Source organism: Syzygium oleosum, unplaced genomic scaffold (genome assembly GCF_021117445.2).
Source record: "Syzygium oleosum isolate NSW1041296 unplaced genomic scaffold, Sole_v2.1 Sole_v2.09, whole genome shotgun sequence".
Lineage (NCBI taxonomy): Eukaryota > Viridiplantae > Streptophyta > Magnoliopsida > Myrtales > Myrtaceae > Syzygium > Syzygium oleosum.
The window spans coordinates 10,166,241-10,186,930 of record NW_026607493.1 but is presented as its reverse complement, the minus strand read 5'-3'; the positions used below and the strand labels follow the sequence as shown (position 1 = coordinate 10,186,930).

General features: G+C 38.9%; 3 protein-coding genes and 1 pseudogene across 3 annotated transcripts; 2 read left to right on the top strand and 2 right to left on the bottom strand.

Annotated features, from left to right (window-relative positions):
• Positions 1–5,457: 5,457 nt before the first annotated feature.
• On the top strand, positions 5,458–8,232 carry LOC115662082 (protein transport protein Sec61 subunit gamma-like). The gene is made up of 3 exons (XM_030584266.2): positions 5,458–5,657; positions 5,813–5,928; positions 7,951–8,232. Exons 1-2 carry the CDS (start codon positions 5,564–5,566, stop codon positions 5,926–5,928), a joined length of 210 nt encoding a protein of 69 aa, XP_030440126.1. The 5' UTR covers positions 5,458–5,563; the 3' UTR covers positions 7,951–8,232.
• Positions 8,233–9,858: 1,626 nt separating this feature from the next.
• Positions 9,859–12,337, top strand: LOC115693754 (acetolactate synthase 2, chloroplastic-like). Its single transcript, XM_030620816.2, has 2 exons — positions 9,859–10,483; positions 10,789–12,337. Exons 1-2 carry the CDS (start codon positions 9,908–9,910, stop codon positions 12,214–12,216), a joined length of 2,004 nt encoding a protein of 667 aa, XP_030476676.2. The 5' UTR covers positions 9,859–9,907; the 3' UTR covers positions 12,217–12,337.
• A 2,087-nt stretch (positions 12,338–14,424) lies between these two features.
• LOC115692136 (uncharacterized) lies at positions 14,425–15,451 on the bottom strand (annotated as a pseudogene).
• A 3,033-nt stretch (positions 15,452–18,484) lies between these two features.
• Positions 18,485–20,497, bottom strand: LOC115662374 (uncharacterized). Its single transcript, XM_030584524.2, has 3 exons — positions 19,984–20,497; positions 19,806–19,898; positions 18,485–19,712 (listed from the first exon to the last, which is right to left on the bottom strand). Exons 1-3 carry the CDS (start codon positions 20,038–20,040, stop codon positions 18,771–18,773), a joined length of 1,092 nt encoding a protein of 363 aa, XP_030440384.1. The 5' UTR covers positions 20,041–20,497; the 3' UTR covers positions 18,485–18,770.
• Between the last annotated feature and the right edge of the window lie 193 nt (positions 20,498–20,690).

The window sequence follows — 20,690 nt, the reverse complement described above, 5'->3', positions numbered from 1 at the left end:
TGATTGTGGAACTGCTACAATTCCTCCAAGACTTGGTCATCAAGTCAGATCATTTCCTTCCAAGAATACACATACAATTCCTCCACGACTTGCTCCTCAAGACAGATAATTTTCTAGAGATTATATCCCACAGAATCACGCGTCTTGTAAACCTAGTGCTTAGCCTATCTATTCACTGTGTTGTATAGCAAACGTGCATATAAAAAAAGATATTCTCTTGAAATATATAGAAAATACAAGGCAACGTTGTGCCTGAATCTTCTTCTTCTATTCAGCCCTGTTTTACCATTTTAACAGCTTACACCTTCAAGTTTCGTCTTGCACCGTCGCACTGAGATCTAGGGTTCATATCGAGCATGAGCATCAGATCTTGGCTCTCGGGCTCAATCTAGGGTTCGGATTGACCTCCATCTAATGACATTGGTGCTTAATTTGCTGTCGAAGGCGGTGCGGACAAGGTCGAGGTGCATGAGGTTGAGGGCGTCGATGGTGACGTCCGCGTGGAGAGAGAAAGGTACTTTAGAGGAGAAGATCTACAGAAGACAAAGAAAGAAAAAAGAAAAAGAAAGGGAAATTAAAAAAAAGATAATAAAAGAAATTTTTTTTTTAAATACCCTTGGACGAAAATACCTCTCGCTATATATAAGATTTGGTCGGCAAGTAAGCTTAGACCATTATTTGAGAATAAGTTAGCCACTTCAAGCTCTTATTTGAGACAAAGTCTATTATAATCTATCTTTTGAGAACATTGCCTCACTTCATATCCTTATTTGACATTTCCCCTTATTTCTTGTTTTTATAAATCATTTTTATAGAGATCCCGATGTAGTTTCACGGTTTGTCAGTTTTCCGGGAAATTGTTTACTAACTTTTCCATGTTTAGATGACGAAGAACTAATCGATGTACGGAAAATGTTTTTCGTGAACCGAAAACAGTAAGCTTAGATTGTGGGAGAAATTTTCCTTTCTAGCAAAAAGGAAATCATATTCCCAAAACCACCAAATAAATAAAAGCTAACCATTTTCCTTGAAAATGATTTTCACGGAAAATATTTTCCTTTATGGCTCCATTTTTTGTTAGACAACATTTTTCTCATTTTCTAGCATTTGGTTCGCTTAGAAAAATAAGTCAATGGAAAACCTATGCTTAAATTAAGGGAAATGATTTCCTCTTTAAAATATTGGAAATCGTTTTCCAAAATATAACTAGGTATCATCGCTTGAACCCGAAACTCTACATTTGAGCGCGAAACCCCAACACTAGTTTTTGGGTTCCCAGTGTCCAAGACTAGGTCTCTAGCACCCAAGCCGGGGTCCATCGAGACGAGGCTCGGGACCTCGATGCCCATGCCCAATGCCGCGGCACATGGGTTTGGATCCACAAATGCCAAGCGCAAGATCTTAGTATTTGAGCTGGAATCCCCAACATGCGAGTCTAGGTAAACAATGGTTGTGCCCAAGTTCATTGAGGTTGGGTCCAGGACCCTAGTGCCTACATTAGGGTCGATCGAGGCCGAGCTCGAGACCCAGGTGCCCGTGCCCCCATTACCAATGCCTGAGTCGAGGTCCATCAAGACTAGACCTGAGACTCTAGTGCTCGTACTTGGTTTTTGGCTGCTCATGCTCAAGCTACCAGTGCTCAAATAATGTATGTTTATTTTGAAAAATCAAATTAGATTTTTCATACCAAACGATGGAAAATATCTTCTAATATATTTTTGTATTTCAGCCAAATATTGAAAAATATTATTATTTTCTTGAAAAATGACTTCTTAGAAATGTCACATTTTCCATGAAATAAAGAGAGGCTATCGTAAAGTTTTCGGTGAAACAAACGCACCCTTAAGTTTCGTTAGCATTCCAAGCCTGTTTTCCGTTCTCTTGTAGCAGAATTTGTGGCGAACATGTGATTGTCATTTTAAAACTGGTTTTACTAACATAACAGTTTTTGGGCTACTATGAGAGTAATAGCATGTTGTGAGCCACAAATTCTTGAAGAAGAGAACCCTACAATGATTTATAATTAATTATTTTTTTGTTTTTTGTAGCCAGAAAAGACTGTTATTCTCACAGTAAATTAATAAAAGTGTTTCTTTTAGAACATGACGGCCATTAGTATGCTAGCGGGCTCTTTCATTAACCTTTCAAGCTGGTTTTCTAGGGTGTGTTTGGTAACCATTTTGTTCCCAAAAATAATTTCTATTTAGAAATGATTTTTTTTATTCCGTACCCGGGAACAATTTCTAAGTATTTGAAGGCATCTGGTAAATGCCCAAAATTTCTATTATTGAAATAGAAAAAGAACATAAATGCGTTTTGTAATTGCACAAAATTTCTTTTTATTAATAATATTTTGAATTTTTAATATTTCTTTCTTTCTTTTTTTCTTCTTTTTCCCCTTCCTTGGCCATGGCCAGGTTACCGGCGCCGGCAACCGGCCACACCCCAAGGCCGGCGAGGGCAGCTCGTGGCTTGGGCGAGGGCTGGACCCTCGCCGTGCCCTCGCCCAGGCCGCTAGCCGCCCTTGCCGGATCTGGCGAGGGCGGCGGCAGCGAGGATCGCCCACTTTAGATCCAACGAGGGCGGGCCTCACCCAAGCGGTGAGGGTCCAGCCCTCACCCTCGTTGACCCTGGCCTATGACCAGTCACTAGTGGCTGGTGGTCGGCCAAATGCCAGGAAGAAGGAGGAAAACCAAGAAGAAGAAGAAAAAATAAATTTCTTTTCCATTTCTGATTCTTGTTCCCAGAATCGAGAATCAATTGTTTTTTGCTTCTTAATTCTGTTCCAAAACGGATTTTGGGAACAAATTTGTGCAAATTTGTGTCGGGAACAAAAAATTTACCAAACAAATTTCTATTCTAAAACTGATTTTGGGAACAAAAGAATAGAATCGATTACTATGGGCGCGCATGGAATCCATTCGAGCAAAATTTACGCTCCAGGAATGCATTTCGAGCAAAATTTACTGCTCAGTGCATTCCAAAAATGCGTTTGTTAAAAAATTTCGAATGCATTCCGGAGGAATTTTTGCATTCCAGGCAAAAACGCATTTGGTAAAAATACATTCTTTTTTGGTTCCAGAATGAGTTTTGCTTCGTAATGTGTTTGGGCCAAAAAAGAAGCTAGTTTTTGTAGCTTCTTGATTAGAATATATTCTCTCTATTTTCTCACAATTTTTTTTAAAATGCATAAAAATTGAAAAATTCTAGAAAAATTCATAAAATTTCCAGAAAATAAAAAAAGTCAGATTTCGGGAAAATATGAAATTTGGTGAATTTTTTTTAAAAAATAAAATCAAAAATCAAAAATTTCAAAACTTCACAATAGCTTAAAACACATGTGGCCACCCACTTTGAGTGAAATTTAAATTTTTTGAGGTGCCCAAAAAATCAAAAATTTCAAAACTTCACAAAATGGCTTAAAATACCGCGCCACCTACTTTGAGTGAAATTTTAATTTTTGAGGTGCAAAAAAATAAAATAAAATAAAAATAAAAATTTTCAAAACTTCACAAAATGACTTAAAATACCCATGACCCATTTTGAGTGAAATTCAATTTTTTGAGGTGCCCAAAAAATTAAAAATAAATAAAAATTTCAAAACTTCACGAATGGCTTAGAATATCTCAGCCACCCACTTTGAGTAAAATTTAAATTTTTGAGGTGCCCAAAAAATAAAAAAATTCAAAACTTCACAAAATGACTTAGAATACCTGGCCATCCACTTTGAGTGAAATTTAAATTTTTTAGGTGCCAAAAAACAATTAAAAAATCAAAAATTTCAAAACTTTACATAATGGCTTATAATACATGTGGCCACCCACTTTGAGTAAAATTTAAATTTTTTAGGTGCAAAAAAATCAACAAATCAAAAAGCAGTTCTGTTCAAATCAATTTCTAGAGCGAATTAGTCATGTTTACCAAACGATTTCTCCTTCGAAATCAATTTCGGCAAGAATTCCAGAAATCAATTTCAGAAAATTTGATTTCGGAGCAGAATGTTACCATTCGCACCCTATTTGACCAGGTTACCAAGTGCGGCCCTATTCTTTAGCTTTGTTGGCTCGGTGTCAGGCTTTAATACTGGTCCAAAGCATAACATTCTTGGATGGATGGGCTTGGGCCGGAAAGATCAATTGGACGGAGGCCCCATTCACGGCCCAATATCTGACTCATCGACTTCTTAAGGATTAATCCAAACGTTCTTTCATTTTCTTTTGATAAAAAATAAAACATTCCTCGACTTAAATCTAAATGATCAAGCGACCACAAATTTTCAATTATGTCAATTGTGACGCATTTACCCCGAGTTTTTTTTTGTAACCTCAAACTTGTGTGCAACAAATTTACTACAAATTTGTACCCTTGTGACACATTTACTTCAAACTTTATTTGCAACACAAAAAATCCAAAATTTATATTCATGTGACATATTTACCCTAAAATTTTTTAATGGCACAAAAAATCTCAAACTTAAACTTACGCCACATGTTTACCCTCCATCAAGAATGTTTTTTCCTTTTTCTTTTTTTCCTTCCTCTTTCGTCTTTATCGCCGCCCTCACCACCGTCATCCTTACCATGGCCATCGTCACCGTCCTCACTGTCACCAAACCAAGGAAGAAAAAGAATGATGAAGTTAAAAAAAAAAAGGAAAACGAAAACGAGAAAAAAGCATACAATGAGCTGACATATTTTTCTCACTTATGTTGTCCACGTAGGTAGCTGCGTATTTTCAGCAACGTTTGTTAATGAAATTTTAACGAAGGGTAAATGTATCGTACGAGTACAAGTTTTGAATTTTTGGCGTCACATATAATAGTTTAGGCAAATGCGTCACACGGGTACAAGTTTTGAATTTATAAAATCCCAAAAAAAGTTTATGATAAATGTATATGGTGAGCATAATTTGAGATTTTTTTTTATGACTTTTTCTCAAATCTAAATGGGCTATTCATCAAATAGAATAAATTTGCTTGATGCCCAGCTGGTTCTAAGATTTTAAGAGGATAAACTGACAAATCATGAAATCATAGATGATGCACGAAATTTTTTAAGGTATTTGGTTGTTTCATTTATTTACAATAAAGTGAAAAAGAAGAAATCAAAATTTCACTCCGTCGCAATTTTAAAAAATGTTTTTTTTTTCAAAATTTATGACACAACATTAAATATGAATGGAGTAAGACACGATTGTACTATTAAATCTTGTGATCAAATACATAGCAATATCAATACCTTGAAGGCGATACGAGTTGGCATTTTTCATCGAGATTTTGGAGAGAAAAAAAAAACTTAATATCATGCTTCGTTTATTTTTCGAAAAATAGAAAATATAAAAAATAATTTCTTAAAAATGATCATGAAAATGAAATGACGGGAAACCTAATACGTTTATATAAGCGTCCAGATATCGCGTCACGGAGGACAAAGAAAAAGTCAGAGTCCAGATCTATATATATAAGACGGATCATTCTCTCGACTCCAATCCCCGAGTTTCCTCTGTCCCTTCCGTTGCGAATCGTCTCTTCGGTTTCTAGGGTTTCGAGCGCGAGATTTGGGCGATGGATGCCATCGATTCCGCCATCGATCCCTTGAGAGAGTTCGCCAAGGACAGCGTCCGCCTCGTGAAGCGATGCCACAAGCCCGACCGCAAAGGTAAACCCCCCGAGACCGCCGCCCTCCTCGTACCTTCGTCCCGTGTCGGAATTTCTCGGGTTTCGGCCGCGCGATCTTTTGCAGATCTGGCGTGAGCGCTGGGGTTCTGGTCGCGATTTTTTGTGTCCTGTGTAATGGCGATTTCGTGGATGCAGAGTTCACGAAGGTGGCGTTCCGCACCGCGATCGGCTTCGTGGTGATGGGATTTGTGGGGTTCTTCGTCAAGCTGATCTTCATTCCGATCAACAACATCATCGTCGGTTCTAATTAGGTAGGTTTTTTGCCTGGATCTGTGGATTGGTTTTTAGTGGTCGGTGGATTTTGCCTCCTGCGGTTCGATCGTGGATTGTTTCGTGGATAATTTCTTATAAGGACCTGTAATTTGTTGGTGGGGATTTGGTTAGAAGCTCTGTAGTGAATTGAATTCGGGCCGTGTCTGCTCTCCGGTAAATCTCTCGTAGCATTGAAAATTTTGATTAGGTTCGTGGATCAGTTTATGATCCTCGTTGGTACGACTTTGTTCTGAGGTTGCATAGGCCATGAAAGGAGTTGTTGAACACTGTTTGCGTCTTAGTTTATTTATCCAAGCGGATTTTTAGCTGGACTACCATCCATGGATGAGATTTATGCAATAAGAACTGCTGATAACTACTGATTCCAAGGGAAATTGACAGTTTAGACGTTAGTTTCGTTATTTCTGATTCCATGGAAACGATTTTTCTCTTATAGATTTATTTGAGACCCAACAGGAATTAACTGCTGCAACTTGCAAGTATGGATAGTAAATCTCTTTGAGGAAAATAGATGACGATGTCAACATTTCAGTAGGAAATTCTGCTGGATGAAGATCGTTAGCGGTAGGAAGCTCTGAATAGCATCTTCATTCTTTCCTTGAGGTCTAACTGAAACCAATGTTCTGATAATTGGACCAGACATCCTGTTCAACAGGTTGAACTGGATGAGGTCCAGTCCATTGACTGTCAGTGGTTCAAAACTGAACAAAATAGGGGTTGGACCATGTCAAACTGGTCAACTGAGCAGATAGATGAGGAAAGGTGAAAAAGGCTATAGACTTGCGGTTATTTGAGGTTCAAATGAGGGTTTTTTCCCCTTTAGTTTGTAGGCACATGCCATTTACCCATGTGCGTAGTGCACATTCATTGTCAACAGTTAAATTATTTAAAGAGGAGGCACTCACTTAATGGAAAATGCTTCAGGTTCAGGCAATATATGAACCTCTAGCTTAATACTTCTGCAGCCATGAGTAACATGCAAATGGCCATTAACCCAGTGGTTGCCATGCATGGATCGGTCTGGTTTCGAAAATATGGAGTAAAGCCTCCATTGTCGTAAATTGAGTGTTAGATTTATAACCATTGTGTCATGTCATGATCCTATCACATCATCCAACTAGTGTTTTCCATCCAATTTAATCTTGATACTATTTTCTAATGCTGGTGGACTTATTTAAGGCATGCTGCTGTCAGCCAATCGTTTTTTTATCCAAAAAATGAGTACATCTCCATCACTTTATTCATGTGTTTGGCTGTCGTGTGATGGTTTTTATTGCTCTATCAATGGGGTATGACACTATCACTTGCTGATGTATAAGAGTCGCTTAGTTTGCTGAATAAGTTTTTGTGGTGTGTTCTATATGTTTAGATAGGTGTTCGATCTAATTTGGCATTTATGAGAGGATCTATATGTACTTAGTGGAATTATGAATTGCCTACTTACAAAAAGTTTCATCAGATCGCTACTAAGTTTTAAATGTTTGCAAATTATTAGCTCTGCTTTACATCTAAATGAAAAATTACATAATAAAGTGAAACTTGAGAAATATTCAGAATTCTTTAGTCATAGATGGAGAGAGCTGTTTAGCGGCATTTTGTTGTCAGATATCTTTGCCATGGAAAGTACATGGTATCTTTGAGAATGGGACAATTGAATGAAAAGATGAGATAGCTCGATTTGAATGTCTTTAAAAGTTATAGTGAATACAGTTTAGTTTTCGTTAACTTGAATCTAATTGGTCTGCCTTCCCAATTCTGCTTCCTTGATTAAGATGTCTTTGCATTTAGTAATCATTGGGTTTCTCTTTAATTCTTGGTATGTGAGGTTCTACTGCAATGTATTGTCCCTATTGATGAACCTATGGAAGATGTCTTTTATAATTCAATTAAATCTGTCTGCACCATTTGGCATATATGAAATTTCTTTTCAATTTTGTACAGTGTCTTGTGATTTTTCTAGTTCTCTTCTCGAATGAAAATTGGATCGCGTTCTTTTGCAGGCCATCAAGAAAGTGGATTCATGGGAATATGAGGCGGTTTGCCCAGAGCATTATTAGTTTGATTGGACTGGACATCAGTGTTGTTTGAGCTTAGGAGGCCCTTTGTTTTTCCCCATTATCTTTGTAGTTTATACTCAATACTGCATATTTTTGAGTGTTTTAAGTTCGTTTTCATCATAACCAACGAATTTTCGTAGTTTTGACATTGCATCCTCAATTTCTTTATAGAACTAGTCGATGGAAATTTAAGTTTGAAAGGGAGGACGGATCCTACTTAGCCTACTCAAATTTGATTTGAAGTGTCTGGATGGCGATGGGGACTGTGGTTGCTTCCCATCCTCATACCTCCCTTTGGGGGTGTTTAAAGTGTTTGGCGGAAAGAAAAGTGTTTGAATTGGAAGGCACACACATAACAGAAATAGAGTTTAATTTATTAAGATATTGATTATTATATCACAAGAAAAATGTAAAGAGTGATTTAAGAATTACTCTTTTTATAAGATCCGTATGTATATTTTGGAAATCCTCCTTGCTTTGAACTTGTTTCGGTCGCCTTGCACAAACGCCTAGTGCTTCTCCTCGGCGACTTGTGTGCCATCTCTTTTACGGAACAACAGGAGGACGAGATTATATTCATTCGAATTGATTTCTTCAAATACTTTTTTTTAATCAAATTTATTTAACTTTGATGAAATTAGACGAAGCAATTTGTTTTGAGGTATATGTTAATAATTCACGTGTCTCTATATGAAATCCACGTAAAGAATGGTTTCGATATATTGTTATTTGGTCCTCCTTTTGCCCCAAATTCATTAATTCATCTTAAAGAACGTAAATAGAGAATTAATAATAACAATGAAATCGTATTTTGTAATGAATTTCTATCGAGGGTCCACAGTGACCATTTCTCTAATTTTTGAATTTTTTTACATTTTAGCATCTGACATATGATTTTTAATTAACATTGAATCACTGGGATAGCAAAACGTCTCCATGCAAGTCACTGAAGTATTTTTCATAGTCATCTTTTAATTTAGAATATGTTTCTTATAGTTTTAGTAGGAAATCTATGTATAATTAGTTGATCAAAACAAATCAAACCGAATGAGCCACAACAACGCAAATAAGAAAACATTTAGAAATTATAAGGTTCTTCCAACTTTTTTAGCAGTGATTTATTTTCTTCGTACTAAAATGAAAACGATTACACTTCATATGAATAAATCCTTTTTCTTTCACCTTTTCAACTTTCCAGTTCCGTAATATATTTATTCAAAAATAAGGAAAAATGATTTATCTCTCAAAAATAAAGGAAAATGATATAAACAGTCCCTGAACTTTGACTCAATATACAATTTGATCCCTAAACTTTTAATTTGTTCAATGTAGTCCCTAAACTTTAACCTAATGTTCAATGTGGTCCCTAAACTTTTAATTTGTTTAATGTGGTTCATGAAATTTTGACACATGTTCAATTTAGTCCCTGAGTTTTATAAAAATGTTAAATGTAGTCCTTTCATTAATTCAAGTTCAGAGACTATGTTGTACATTTTTATATAGTTTAGGAATTAAATTGAACATGTATAAAAAATTTAAGGACCACATTGAATAAATTAAAAATCTATGAATCCAATTAAATATTAAGTTAAAGTTTGGAGACTATTTATGTCATTATCCCTAAAAAATAATTGGGAGATCCAATATCCAAAAATCACCGAAAGAGAGATTCTCTTTGACTCTTCCTCTGCCCCTTTCTTCTATTCCAATTTTCTCCCCAGTACATCCCCCCCATTTGTCGTGGAGCAAAACACGAAGGGGGACATTCTGGTAAATCCATCTCTCCACCCCCGGACGACGGGTCCTCCTCTCAGCCTCGCTCAAACTCAGCTGCACATTCCTCCGCACCTGCAACACGCCCATTTGTCCCCTCTCTCTCTCCCTCGCGCGATCTCGAGCCATGGCCGCCGCCGCCACTTCAACCCCCTCCTCCGCCGCCAGAACCTCCGCCTCCTCTTTTCCCTCCAAATCCCAGACTCCCCTGGACCGATTTACCCTCCGCGTGCCTCCCAATCCCGCCAAGCCCCCCGCCTCCCTCCTCCGCGTCTCCTCCGGCTCTCCTTCCCCATCTCGCATTCCCTGCGCCGCCGCCAAAACCCCCTCCGCGCCGCCGTCGCCGCCAACCCCGACCGTAGCGGCCCCCGAAACGTTCGTCTCCAGATTCGCCCCCGACGAGCCTCGCAAGGGCGCCGATGTCCTCGTCGAGGCCCTCGAGCGCCAGGGCGTCTCCGACGTCTTCGCCTACCCGGGCGGCGCCTCCTTGGAGATCCACCAGGCCCTCACCCGGTCTCGCGTCATCAGGAACGTGCTCCCCCGCCACGAGCAGGGGGGCGTTTTCGCCGCGGAGGGATACGCGCGCGCCTCCGGCCTCCCCGGCGTTTGCATCGCCACCTCCGGCCCCGGCGCCACCAATCTGGTCAGTGGACTCGCCGACGCCATGCTAGACAGCATCCCCCTCATCGCCATCACTGGCCAGGTATCTTTAGGAGTTTTTGCTGCTCGACCGTCCGATTCTCTTTTTTCCTTTTCTGTCTCTTCTTTTGTTCCGGAGGAATGCTAGCGGAGCGCAGGAGGTGTATGTATGGAGATATATGTCCTTCCGTAGACCAGTTATTAGGTAGCATTAGGATGATAGATGCTGTTAAATTTTTTCTGGCTTCATTTGCAGTGCATATGTATTAAATAATCAGTGTTTTGAATATGCGACTCTGTTCAGTTCCGCTCGCTTTCTCTGATGCACCGCCGCGTTATGGATGAGTGTGTATGTGAATGTGTTTGTAGGTGCCACGAAGAATGATTGGAACGGATGCATTTCAAGAGACTCCGATTGTTGAGGTGACGCGGTCTATTACGAAACACAATTACCTTGTCCTTGATGTGGAAGATATTCCTAGAGTTGTGAATGAAGCTTTCTACCTGGCGACTTCGGGGAGACCTGGTCCTATCCTGATCGATATACCTAAAGATATACAGCAACAGCTTGTTATTCCTAATTGGGATGTGCCCATAACGTTGCCCGGATACATGTCGAGATTGCCCAAGTCACCTTCGGAGGCCCATTTGGAACAGATTGTGAGGTTGGTATCGGAGTCGAAGAAACCGGTTTTGTATGTGGGAGGTGGATGTTTGAATTCAAGCGAGGAATTGAGAAAGTTTGTGGACCTCACGGGGATTCCAGTCGCTAGTACTTTGATGGGGCTCGGGGCATTCTCATGCTCACATGAACTGTCCCTTCAAATGCTGGGAATGCATGGAACTGTTTATGCTAATTATGCTATTGATAAATGTGATTTGCTGCTCGCGTTTGGAGTTAGGTTTGATGACCGTGTGACAGGGAAGCTGGAAACTTTTGCCAGCCGAGCTAAAATCATTCACATCGATATCGATTCGGCAGAGATTGGGAAAAATAAGCAGCCTCATGTGTCAATATGTGCAGATGTGAAGCTGGCATTAAAAGGGATAAATAGCATTATGGAGACTAGAAAATCGAAGCTCAAACTTGATTTTTCAGCTTGGAGAATGGAACTTGATGAGCAGAAAATGAGTAATCCATTAACTTATAAGACTTTTGGGGAAGCTATCCCTCCTCAGTATGCGATTCAAGTTCTCGATGAGCTAACTGATGGAAATGCTATTATAAGCACTGGAGTTGGGCAACACCAAATGTGGGCTGCTCAATTTTACAAGTACAAGAGGCCCCGCCAATGGTTGACGTCCGGTGGATTAGGGGCCATGGGTTTTGGATTGCCTGCTGCGGTTGGAGCTGCCGTTGCAAAACCCGATGCTGTTGTGGTGGACATTGATGGAGATGGAAGCTTCATAATGAACGTCCAGGAGTTGGCGACAGTCAGAGTGGAGAATCTGCCTATCAAGATAATGCTGTTGAACAATCAACATCTGGGCATGGTTGTCCAATGGGAGGATCGCTTTTATAAAGCCAACAGGGCTCACACATATCTAGGGAATCCATCTAGAGAGTCTGATATATTTCCAAATATGTTGAAATTTGCTGAAGCCTGTGGAATACCTGCATCTCGTGTGACGAAAAAGGCAGATCTTAGAGCAGCTGTCCAAAAGATGTTAGATACTCCTGGGCCATACTTGTTGGATGTGATTGTCCCCCATCAAGAGCATGTTTTGCCCATGATCCCTAGTGGTGGGTCTTTCAAAGATGTGATTACTGAGGGAGATGGACGATCTGCGTATTAAGTCATCCGGGCTAAATATTTTGCAGAGTTATATGTATCTACATACCTTTTTTTTGTCAAAGTATCTGCATACTTAAGATGATAGGACTTACATAAAAGTTGTGTCAGGTTTTGTTTTTCAAGTTATTTGGTAATATTGATGCTTCAGATCTTTATTTGCTTGCCTGGCTATTTTTTTTTTTTGAACTTCTTGTAAGAAATGTACTTTTTTTTTTTGGTCAAAGTAAGACATGTACTTGACTGTGGCCTTTCTGAGGAAACAATGTTGCGCAGTCACTTTTCTCTTAAGCTGCACTGTCCATTTCCCTGGTGATTTAGATAATTCAAACCTTTTAAAATGTGCCTGTGCAAGAAGCAAGAAATATATGAGAAAGATAACTAATCATGTATGTGCTGCAGCTACATTACATTCGGTCATTGTGAACTTTTGTCAAACTTGATCATTACAGAAATACCTTTCATGCAGTCAGCACAGGGTGGCGACAGTATTTTGCTCCATTAATAAATTACGGTTTAGCAAGTCATAAATCAGAGATTCTTTGCCTGCATTCTTCTGTTAAAATATGCCATTAAGAGTTCCTAGTGGAGCGTTTTTTTTTATTTAATGTTTTAAGTTCATTTCTAGGTATCACCGTACCAGATCCTGACCTCCCCTACCATCTTTTTCCATCAATTTCCATAATGTTTTCTCCTATTCCGCGACTAATTCTGAAGATTGTGCAGCAGGTTTTGACCCACTTTGTGGGGTCAAACGAGGATGTTTTTGGTTCAATAAGGTTGACATACAGACCCTAAAGACTTTTGTGGAACTCATTAAGATGTGATAATGCTGTCTGAATGAGAGCTTACCAGGGTTGACTTGGAATGTGAGATTATAGATTCATTTTTTAAAGGAGATGGTTTCGTTTGTTTCCTTAGTTTGAGATTAACTTAGCTAGTAATGCAACATGCTTGAGCAATGCAACAGCTTCTTAGTGCTGTGGAGAAAGAGAAAACGGGCAAAAGCATAGAGTCCGGTTCATCCTGAATTTTTATGAGGTAAGAAAGTAAATTTAATGTGTTAGTGCTTGTTTGGGGGTTTCAGGGGAATTTTAGCCCCCTACTTTTGCTTCTATTTTTGTTTTGCTCCTTCTAACTTGACTTGTTGATTGGCATCAAAAGCTAGTCAGAAGTTGTCTGTTAAGTTTGGAGCAGAAGTGACAAAGGTTGTTCCTCTTAACTTTTGGCTTTTTGGTGAAAATAATATTGAAATTTTGAGATTTTCATTTGAAATTCAAATATAGGATCGTAGCATGTTCTCGTTTATTTAATATTTTTTTTAGTAAAAGCTAGAAAGTAATGAGACTTCACAACTTCTAACTTTAATCAAAGTCAAGATAAAGCTAAAAATTGGAAGCCATTGCTAAATCCAATGCCATATCCAAGAGACTATGTCCTCCGACAAACTGTCATTCTCTTTCCGCATACTCTAGACCGTTCTTGTTATCTGCTGTAAGATCCACCATGGTTAATTACCGACAAACGTGCTATCATCCTACTGTCAAACCAGGTTGCATTGTTATGTTGACTCTGGAATTTTGCTTCATAAATTGGTAGAGAAGAGAGGTCCCCAGAAGGATAGCTTTCACCAGAACTCGGGGCGGGTGCTTCACAAACAGTAGCTGCACTTCGATAGAGAGAATTCTAAGCTTTTGACCCACCCCACTGCAAACTATGCTTGCACTATTTAGCTGTCTCTTTAAAATCTCACCCATCCGGTTGCAGAGAATCATGGGAGATTCTTTATAATAGATCCTGTTAACTACTATAGGCTCCATACACATAATTTATTTAGTTTTTTCTATATGTGGACATGTATATATCTTCTTTTTTAAATGCACCATCCAATTTCTGTTTTGCGGGGAGAAAGTGAAGAAACTTGCCTGGTGATTTAATAGATTGGGAAAAGCCACTCACCTAGGTGTATCAAGTTTTCACTGGTCATAGGATGATGATCCAATACAGCTTTTCAAAAATAGCACCCAACATGATACTTTTTGATCTATTAAAGTATGGTGTGAGTAAAAGGTCATATTTTTAGTTATTTTTTATCATGGAAAACTTTTCTTATGAGTTTAAACATGGAAACTTATTTATATACCGGAGCTCGTTTGTGGAGCTGTTCTTATTAATTTGAAGACATCCATCCGCATGGAACTATCTCTCTCTTTCATTTGCTTGAGTAGGAAATAATTGCTGCATCAAAATATTTTTTCCGCTCCAAAAGGCAAGTAATTCTTGGAGGATAGGCATGCCTGTTGTCTAGACTGCCCAAAACAAAGTCTGATGGGAGAAGTGAGGGTTTTGGGCAATCTTCTCCGACAATCCATGCGGTTGCAATCAAGAAGAACATGCCATGAATTTCAACGGGCTTCTGTAATCTAGTGCATGGAATATCGTGTCCTGTTGACATCTGCTGGGTGTGAGAATATCCCCCTTACGGCAATGCTTACTTTTTCGGGCGGAATATTGGATTAGCTGTGATCCCTTGATCCGCAGATCCCACCAAGTCTGGGGTGCAGAGGTTACCTTTGATTCTTCATAAGTAGCGAATTCCTTTACGTAATGCCCATCGTCTTGACGATGGTCTCGAGCAGTTTCCCCAGAGAAAGGGATAGCTCTCACCTACCAACATCATGGCATCTTTGTAGCTTGGAGTAAAGAGAACAAGATACTCTTTGCTGTACAGTCCACAGAATTTCAGAACTTTATTTTGAGCTTGAATTTCAGGGATGGAGATCAAACTCCCGGGGAACGAGGATCTCGCAGTGATGATCTCAAGCAATCTTGATGGTTCTAGCTGGGTGCCATCTGAACCGGGGTGACTGCCTCTGTAAGACGGCAGGGATGGTTCCCTGAAGTCCTCTGCAACTTCCTCTTATCATCAAGAACGAGCTCAAATGGCTCCTTGTTAATGCAAAGAGTGGATAGATCTATTTGCTCTCCTTCACCAAGTCAATATTGTGGATACTTCATCAGCAGGTACTGTTCAACATATTGCATCTTTGTTGGGTGATTGGCCCTGACCATCTAAGGCCTAGACCACGGAGTGTTGATATGGCTTCTGCTACTATGTGAGGGGGAACTGTGGTACGTGCTTTCTGTCGAAGCACCGGCTGATTTAATAATGCTATTGCATCATGGACACTTACCTTAGAAGAAAAGGCGACTGCTAAATATCTTTCCTTTATGACCATACTTCTGGGTCTGCAATCATTGCTTTATGTATATATTGGGATGGGAATTCTTCAGTCAATCTTCATTTTCATATTTTTGTCAATAAATATTATGGGCATCACTATTAGTGTAAGATCTGTATAAAGCGAAAATAAAGAATCAAAGAGATTTTAAGTTTGAGAACTCACTTTCAATCCAGCATTTGAAATGCATTGTTGTCCGTATCCATGGTCCGTTCTCTATTCACCGCTTATAAAAGTTTAGATTGTTTATTTGCAATGGATGTACAAGATTTGTGAGAATGAGAACCAAAAGGCTAGGAAATTAAAGCGAGATTATATTTAGGTAAGCCTTGCGCAGCACACAGGATCATGAGTTGGTTAGAGATGGGTATATTAGAAATAAGAGCGTTCAGACAAGTCAATGGATGGAAATGTGTCAAAGATATAAGGAAATTTTTCTGCACTTGATTAGACAGGAACAGATATTGACTGTAATACAAGATAATCCTTAAGAAGTTTAAGATATAGAGAAAGGAATAAAGTTGGGAGGGAGGGAGGAAGGTGCAAAGAGAGGACCTGGCCAAACTCATTGTAGAATTTTTGGTTGCGGATGCGTATCTGAATTCAGTTATTGAAGATATGTAATCTTAAGTGTCAAAGTATCAGGATTTGACTGAAAGATTTTTTGATCACTCGAAATGTTCAGCTCTAGCATTTGGAATCAGACAACCAAATATCCTTGCTAATAATGCCTATATTGAAACACAAATGTCTTCCAGCTGGAAGTTGAGTAACATAAGTCCTTATTCTTGAAACATAAATGTTGATCTAGCTAGATTAGAGTATTTTCAATTGTAAGTGGAGGCCGTTCTCTGAATTTTAAATCTGTGCAGAAAATGACATTAGAAGTTGCTGGGTAACAGTTGCAAATAGACCTGTTCATTACAGTTGATTCATGAGAGATATTAGTTTGGGCAGTTGATGTTTAAAAAGGATTGTAACGTTTCTGGAAGAAATCATTTCCAGAAATCTTAGTTTAGGATAAGAATTAACAATAGTAGAATTGGTGTATACTGGGATTGGTATAGAGTACAGATCTTGAGATAAGCTTATTGTTGTTTGTTCTAGTTAAGAATTATCTTTTTTATGCAAGAACTGGCATGTTACGAGTATGTACTTGGTCACATGACCAAAGACAAATTTAAATAGTAGAATATCTCAAGGGGATTTTTGCCCGATTGAGGGATCTTCCGTGTTCATTCAAGAACTACTATCGTAAAGACATTAGTCCCTCTGTTTAAGCCACTCTCGTTTGAGTATGCTGTTGTGGGAAAATTACATGTTGCGACCACTTGTATTTTCCCCAAGTGATGAAATTTAGAATGCACATGTTATTTTTCAGTACCTCCAAAATTAGATGAAAAGAAATCTAAATTAATTTGGAACTGGTTAAATATCCTACATCGCTTGCCTATGGGGTTTCAATGTGCCTTACATCTATGAAATCTCCTTCCGCTCATCAGGTTAAGCTTTTGAGTTAAACTTACTAACAAGATCACGGACCAACTTCCACAAAAAATTTATTTCGCTTGTGAGGCTCCTCATTCGTCAATTCTACGTGTTATTCTCAGTTTGGTTTGCATGTAAAAGGGGTGTTAAAGTAACCCACATCGCTTATCTATAGGGTTTCAATGTGCCTTATATGCATGTAGTCTCCCTTCATTTATTAATTTAAGCATTTGGGTTGGACTTTCTAACAGAAACTTCTATTAGAGGGGAAATATGTATGTTGCTAGTTTTACCATTAGTGAAGGTCATATTTATGTTTGTGATGTCATGACTTTAGAATCTATCAAGTCAGAGGCCAAATGTGGGATTTTGGGCCCTGTTGAAACAAGAAATACAACTGTCGGGAGTTGATTGATATTAATTGAATATAGGGGGTGACTGAGACAACCCTGGAGTATAGAAGCAGGATGTACTCCCCTTATTGTCGCATAGCCATATTCTTAAACATATCAATGCCCATAAATTTTGTAAAGGAGTTTAGATCCCTATGCTTGCATCTTTTAAATCACTATGATAAGTCATAACATGTTCCATTATGTTTTTTGCAGGTCTATCCATTGTCAAATTTAAAGATTTGGCATCCAGTTTCAATGAGCTTTGTCCCATATTGTGAGGTTGAACGAAAAACATATATTTGGTTTGATAAGGCTAAGTTTGTTTAGTATGTCTAAGAGACATTACCATGGAGGTTTAGAGTAATCAACTTAGAAACTAATGTAGCTTGGCCAATATTTCCTACTATTTATTCCAACAGAGGAAGAGGCGACACATGAGCACAGAGAATTTCAATATTTAATGTCTTTGAGGAGTATTTTTCAGCTTCTTGTGAGGTCAGAAATCGTTGTGTGTTAGAGCTTGTTTGTGTTTGGGGGATTTAAACCCCAAATTTTCCCTAATTTCTTGATTTTCTTACTTATTGATTGGCATTAAATGCTAAAAGTTGCTCCTCTAACTATTGGCTTTTGGGTGAAAATTTATTGAAAGTTCTAAGATTTCCATTTAAAGTGCGACATATGTTATTTAGCATGTTTTTGCCTATAAATTTACTATTTTTTGAATAGAAGCTTATAATTAATAGAAACTTGCAAGTTCTAATTTTAATACAAGTCAAAGCTAAAATTCAGAGACCATGCCTAAAGCCTATGCTGTTGCCTGGAGCCTATGTCAACAAACTTTTAATTTCCCTGTACATGCTCCAGACTATTCCTCGTGAGACATGGAAGTTAAGTTTCATTAAGGTCATTCTTATATGAAGATGCTCTAGTCCTTCCATGAGAAAAGGTTTCATCATGCTAATGCTGGAATGACAAAGAAATCAATAAATCCCCTCAGGCAACAATTATTATAGGCCGTTTACCCTCAATTTTGAGTTAAGTTCTAGATAGAATATTTCTTCTTGCTTGCATGCATGCATTATGAACCATCCGTTCTATGACATTGGCAAAAAGAATATGCAGAAACTTGCCTTAGCTAGTTACTGGATTAGGAAAAAACCACTTGCTTGGTGGCAACGCGTTTCCATAGATTACACGATTAGAATCTCATAACAACTTTGGCTACAAATCTGTCAATCAACGTGGTCCTTTGTGCTCCATCTAAGATATGATCTGTGCCAAGATCATTTCTTTGCTATTTTCAATCGTGTAAACTCTGAAACTTTTTCTTATGAGGTTATACATGAAAAATTATCTGAAAAATCAGGACTCACTTTTGTGGCTGTTGCTTAATTGAATGGAAGACATTCTATATTTACATGTAACTATCCTTCTCATTCATTGTCTTGAGGAGAAATTGTTGCTGCATCAAAAGATTTTTTCCTCACCAGAAGGCAAGTGATTCTTGAAGGATGGGCATGCCTGTTATCTAGACTGCACAGAACGAAGTCTGGTCGGTGAAGTGACAGGTTTAGTTGATCCTCTCCAACAACCAATGTAGTTGCATCCAGAAGAACATGCCATGAATTCCGGTGGGCCTCTGAAACCCAGTGCATTGAATATCGAGTCCCATTCACATCTGCTGGGTAGGAAAATAGCCCCTTAGGACTGTGCTTACATTTTCTGCGGAAATACTGGCTTAGCTGTGATCCCTTGATCCGCAGATCCAACCAAGTTTCAGGTGCAGAGATTATCTTTGATTCTTTGTAAGTAGCGAACTCCTTTATGTAATCCCCGTCTTCTCCAATGATGGTCATGTAGCAGTTTCCCTTGAAAAAGGGATAGCTCTCACCTACCAACATCATGGCATCTTTGTAGCTTGGAGTGAAAAGAACAAGATAATCCTCATCAGGCAGTCCACAGAACTTCAGAACTTTATTTCGAGCTTGAATTTCGGGGATGGAGATGAAACTCCCAGGGAAGGAGGCCTTCTTGGTGAGGATGTCAAGTAATCTTGATGGCTCTAGCTGGGTTCTGTCTAGATCCGGGTGACTGCTTCCATAAGATGGTGCCAAGGGTTCTCTGAAGCCAGTCCGTGGTGATTTCCTTTTATCATCAAGGATGGGTTCAACTGGCTCCTCATTAATGCAAAGTGTGGAGAGATCTATTTGTTCACCTTCAACAAGTCCAGCATATTGTGGATATTTTGCCAGCACGTATTGTTCAACATATTGCATTTCTGTTGGGGTGATTGGCCCGGACCATCTAAGGTCTAGACCACGGAGTGTCGATATGGCTTCTGCTACTATGTGAGCGGGAATCACAGTGCGTGCTTTCTGTTAATGCATCAATTGATTAAATCAACATATTATCGAATTGCTGGAACTCATCTTTCGGAAAAAAAAAAGAGAGATCAATGAATATCCTACCTTAATGACCATGCTGCTTGGTCTGCCATCATCTGTGGAGGCCTTAAGTATAGATTGGAATGGGGACTTCTTTGGTCGATCCTCTTTCATTACCTATATATTTTAGCTGAATTTTAGCGATAGCCACTGCTAGATTAAGGATTGTAGAAAGCAAGAAATACAGAATCGAAGAACTCACCTTCAAACCAGCAGTTGAAATTCTCTTTGAATTGGAGTCTCTACCGTCTCTACCCATTGTTGCTTCTCTATACGCCACTGTTTAAAGTGTAGATGCTCTTGCCACAGACTAGATTCAGGAGGGAAGAGAGGATCAAAAGGCTAGGAAATTAAAGAGAGGATGCTTAGTAGAAATGCCTTGCAAAACGCACAGAAGATAGCGCTAGAGAGTTGGACTGATATGGGAATTTTAGGACATAGGAGAGTCTTCAGAGAAGTCAATGGAAGGGAAGTAAGAAAAGCACAAGCCAAATTCTTCTGCACTTTATTTGGTGGAAAGAATATATGGACTGTCGTGCTAGATAAACTTCAAGAAGTTGCTGAGGTTGGGATGAATTGGAGGAAGTGAGGGAGGAAGGTGCATAGAGAAGACTTGGCCAAAGTACTCACAGCAATTTCGGGAGTCCAGGAATAGAGTTTGACCAAAGGATTGATGAGTCACCTGAAACGATCTGCTTTAGCTTTGGAAACAAACAACATTGATACGTTGGTTAAATCACCCATACTGCCTCTACAGAACCTTCCAGCTGGAGAATAAGGTAAAGTGGAGCTTGGTTCTTGAAAATAAATGTGAATGCAGCTAGGCTTAGAATATTTTCAATTGTGATAGGACGTCATCCTTCAATTTTAAATTTTCTGCCGAAAGTGACATTTGGGGATGCTGGTGGA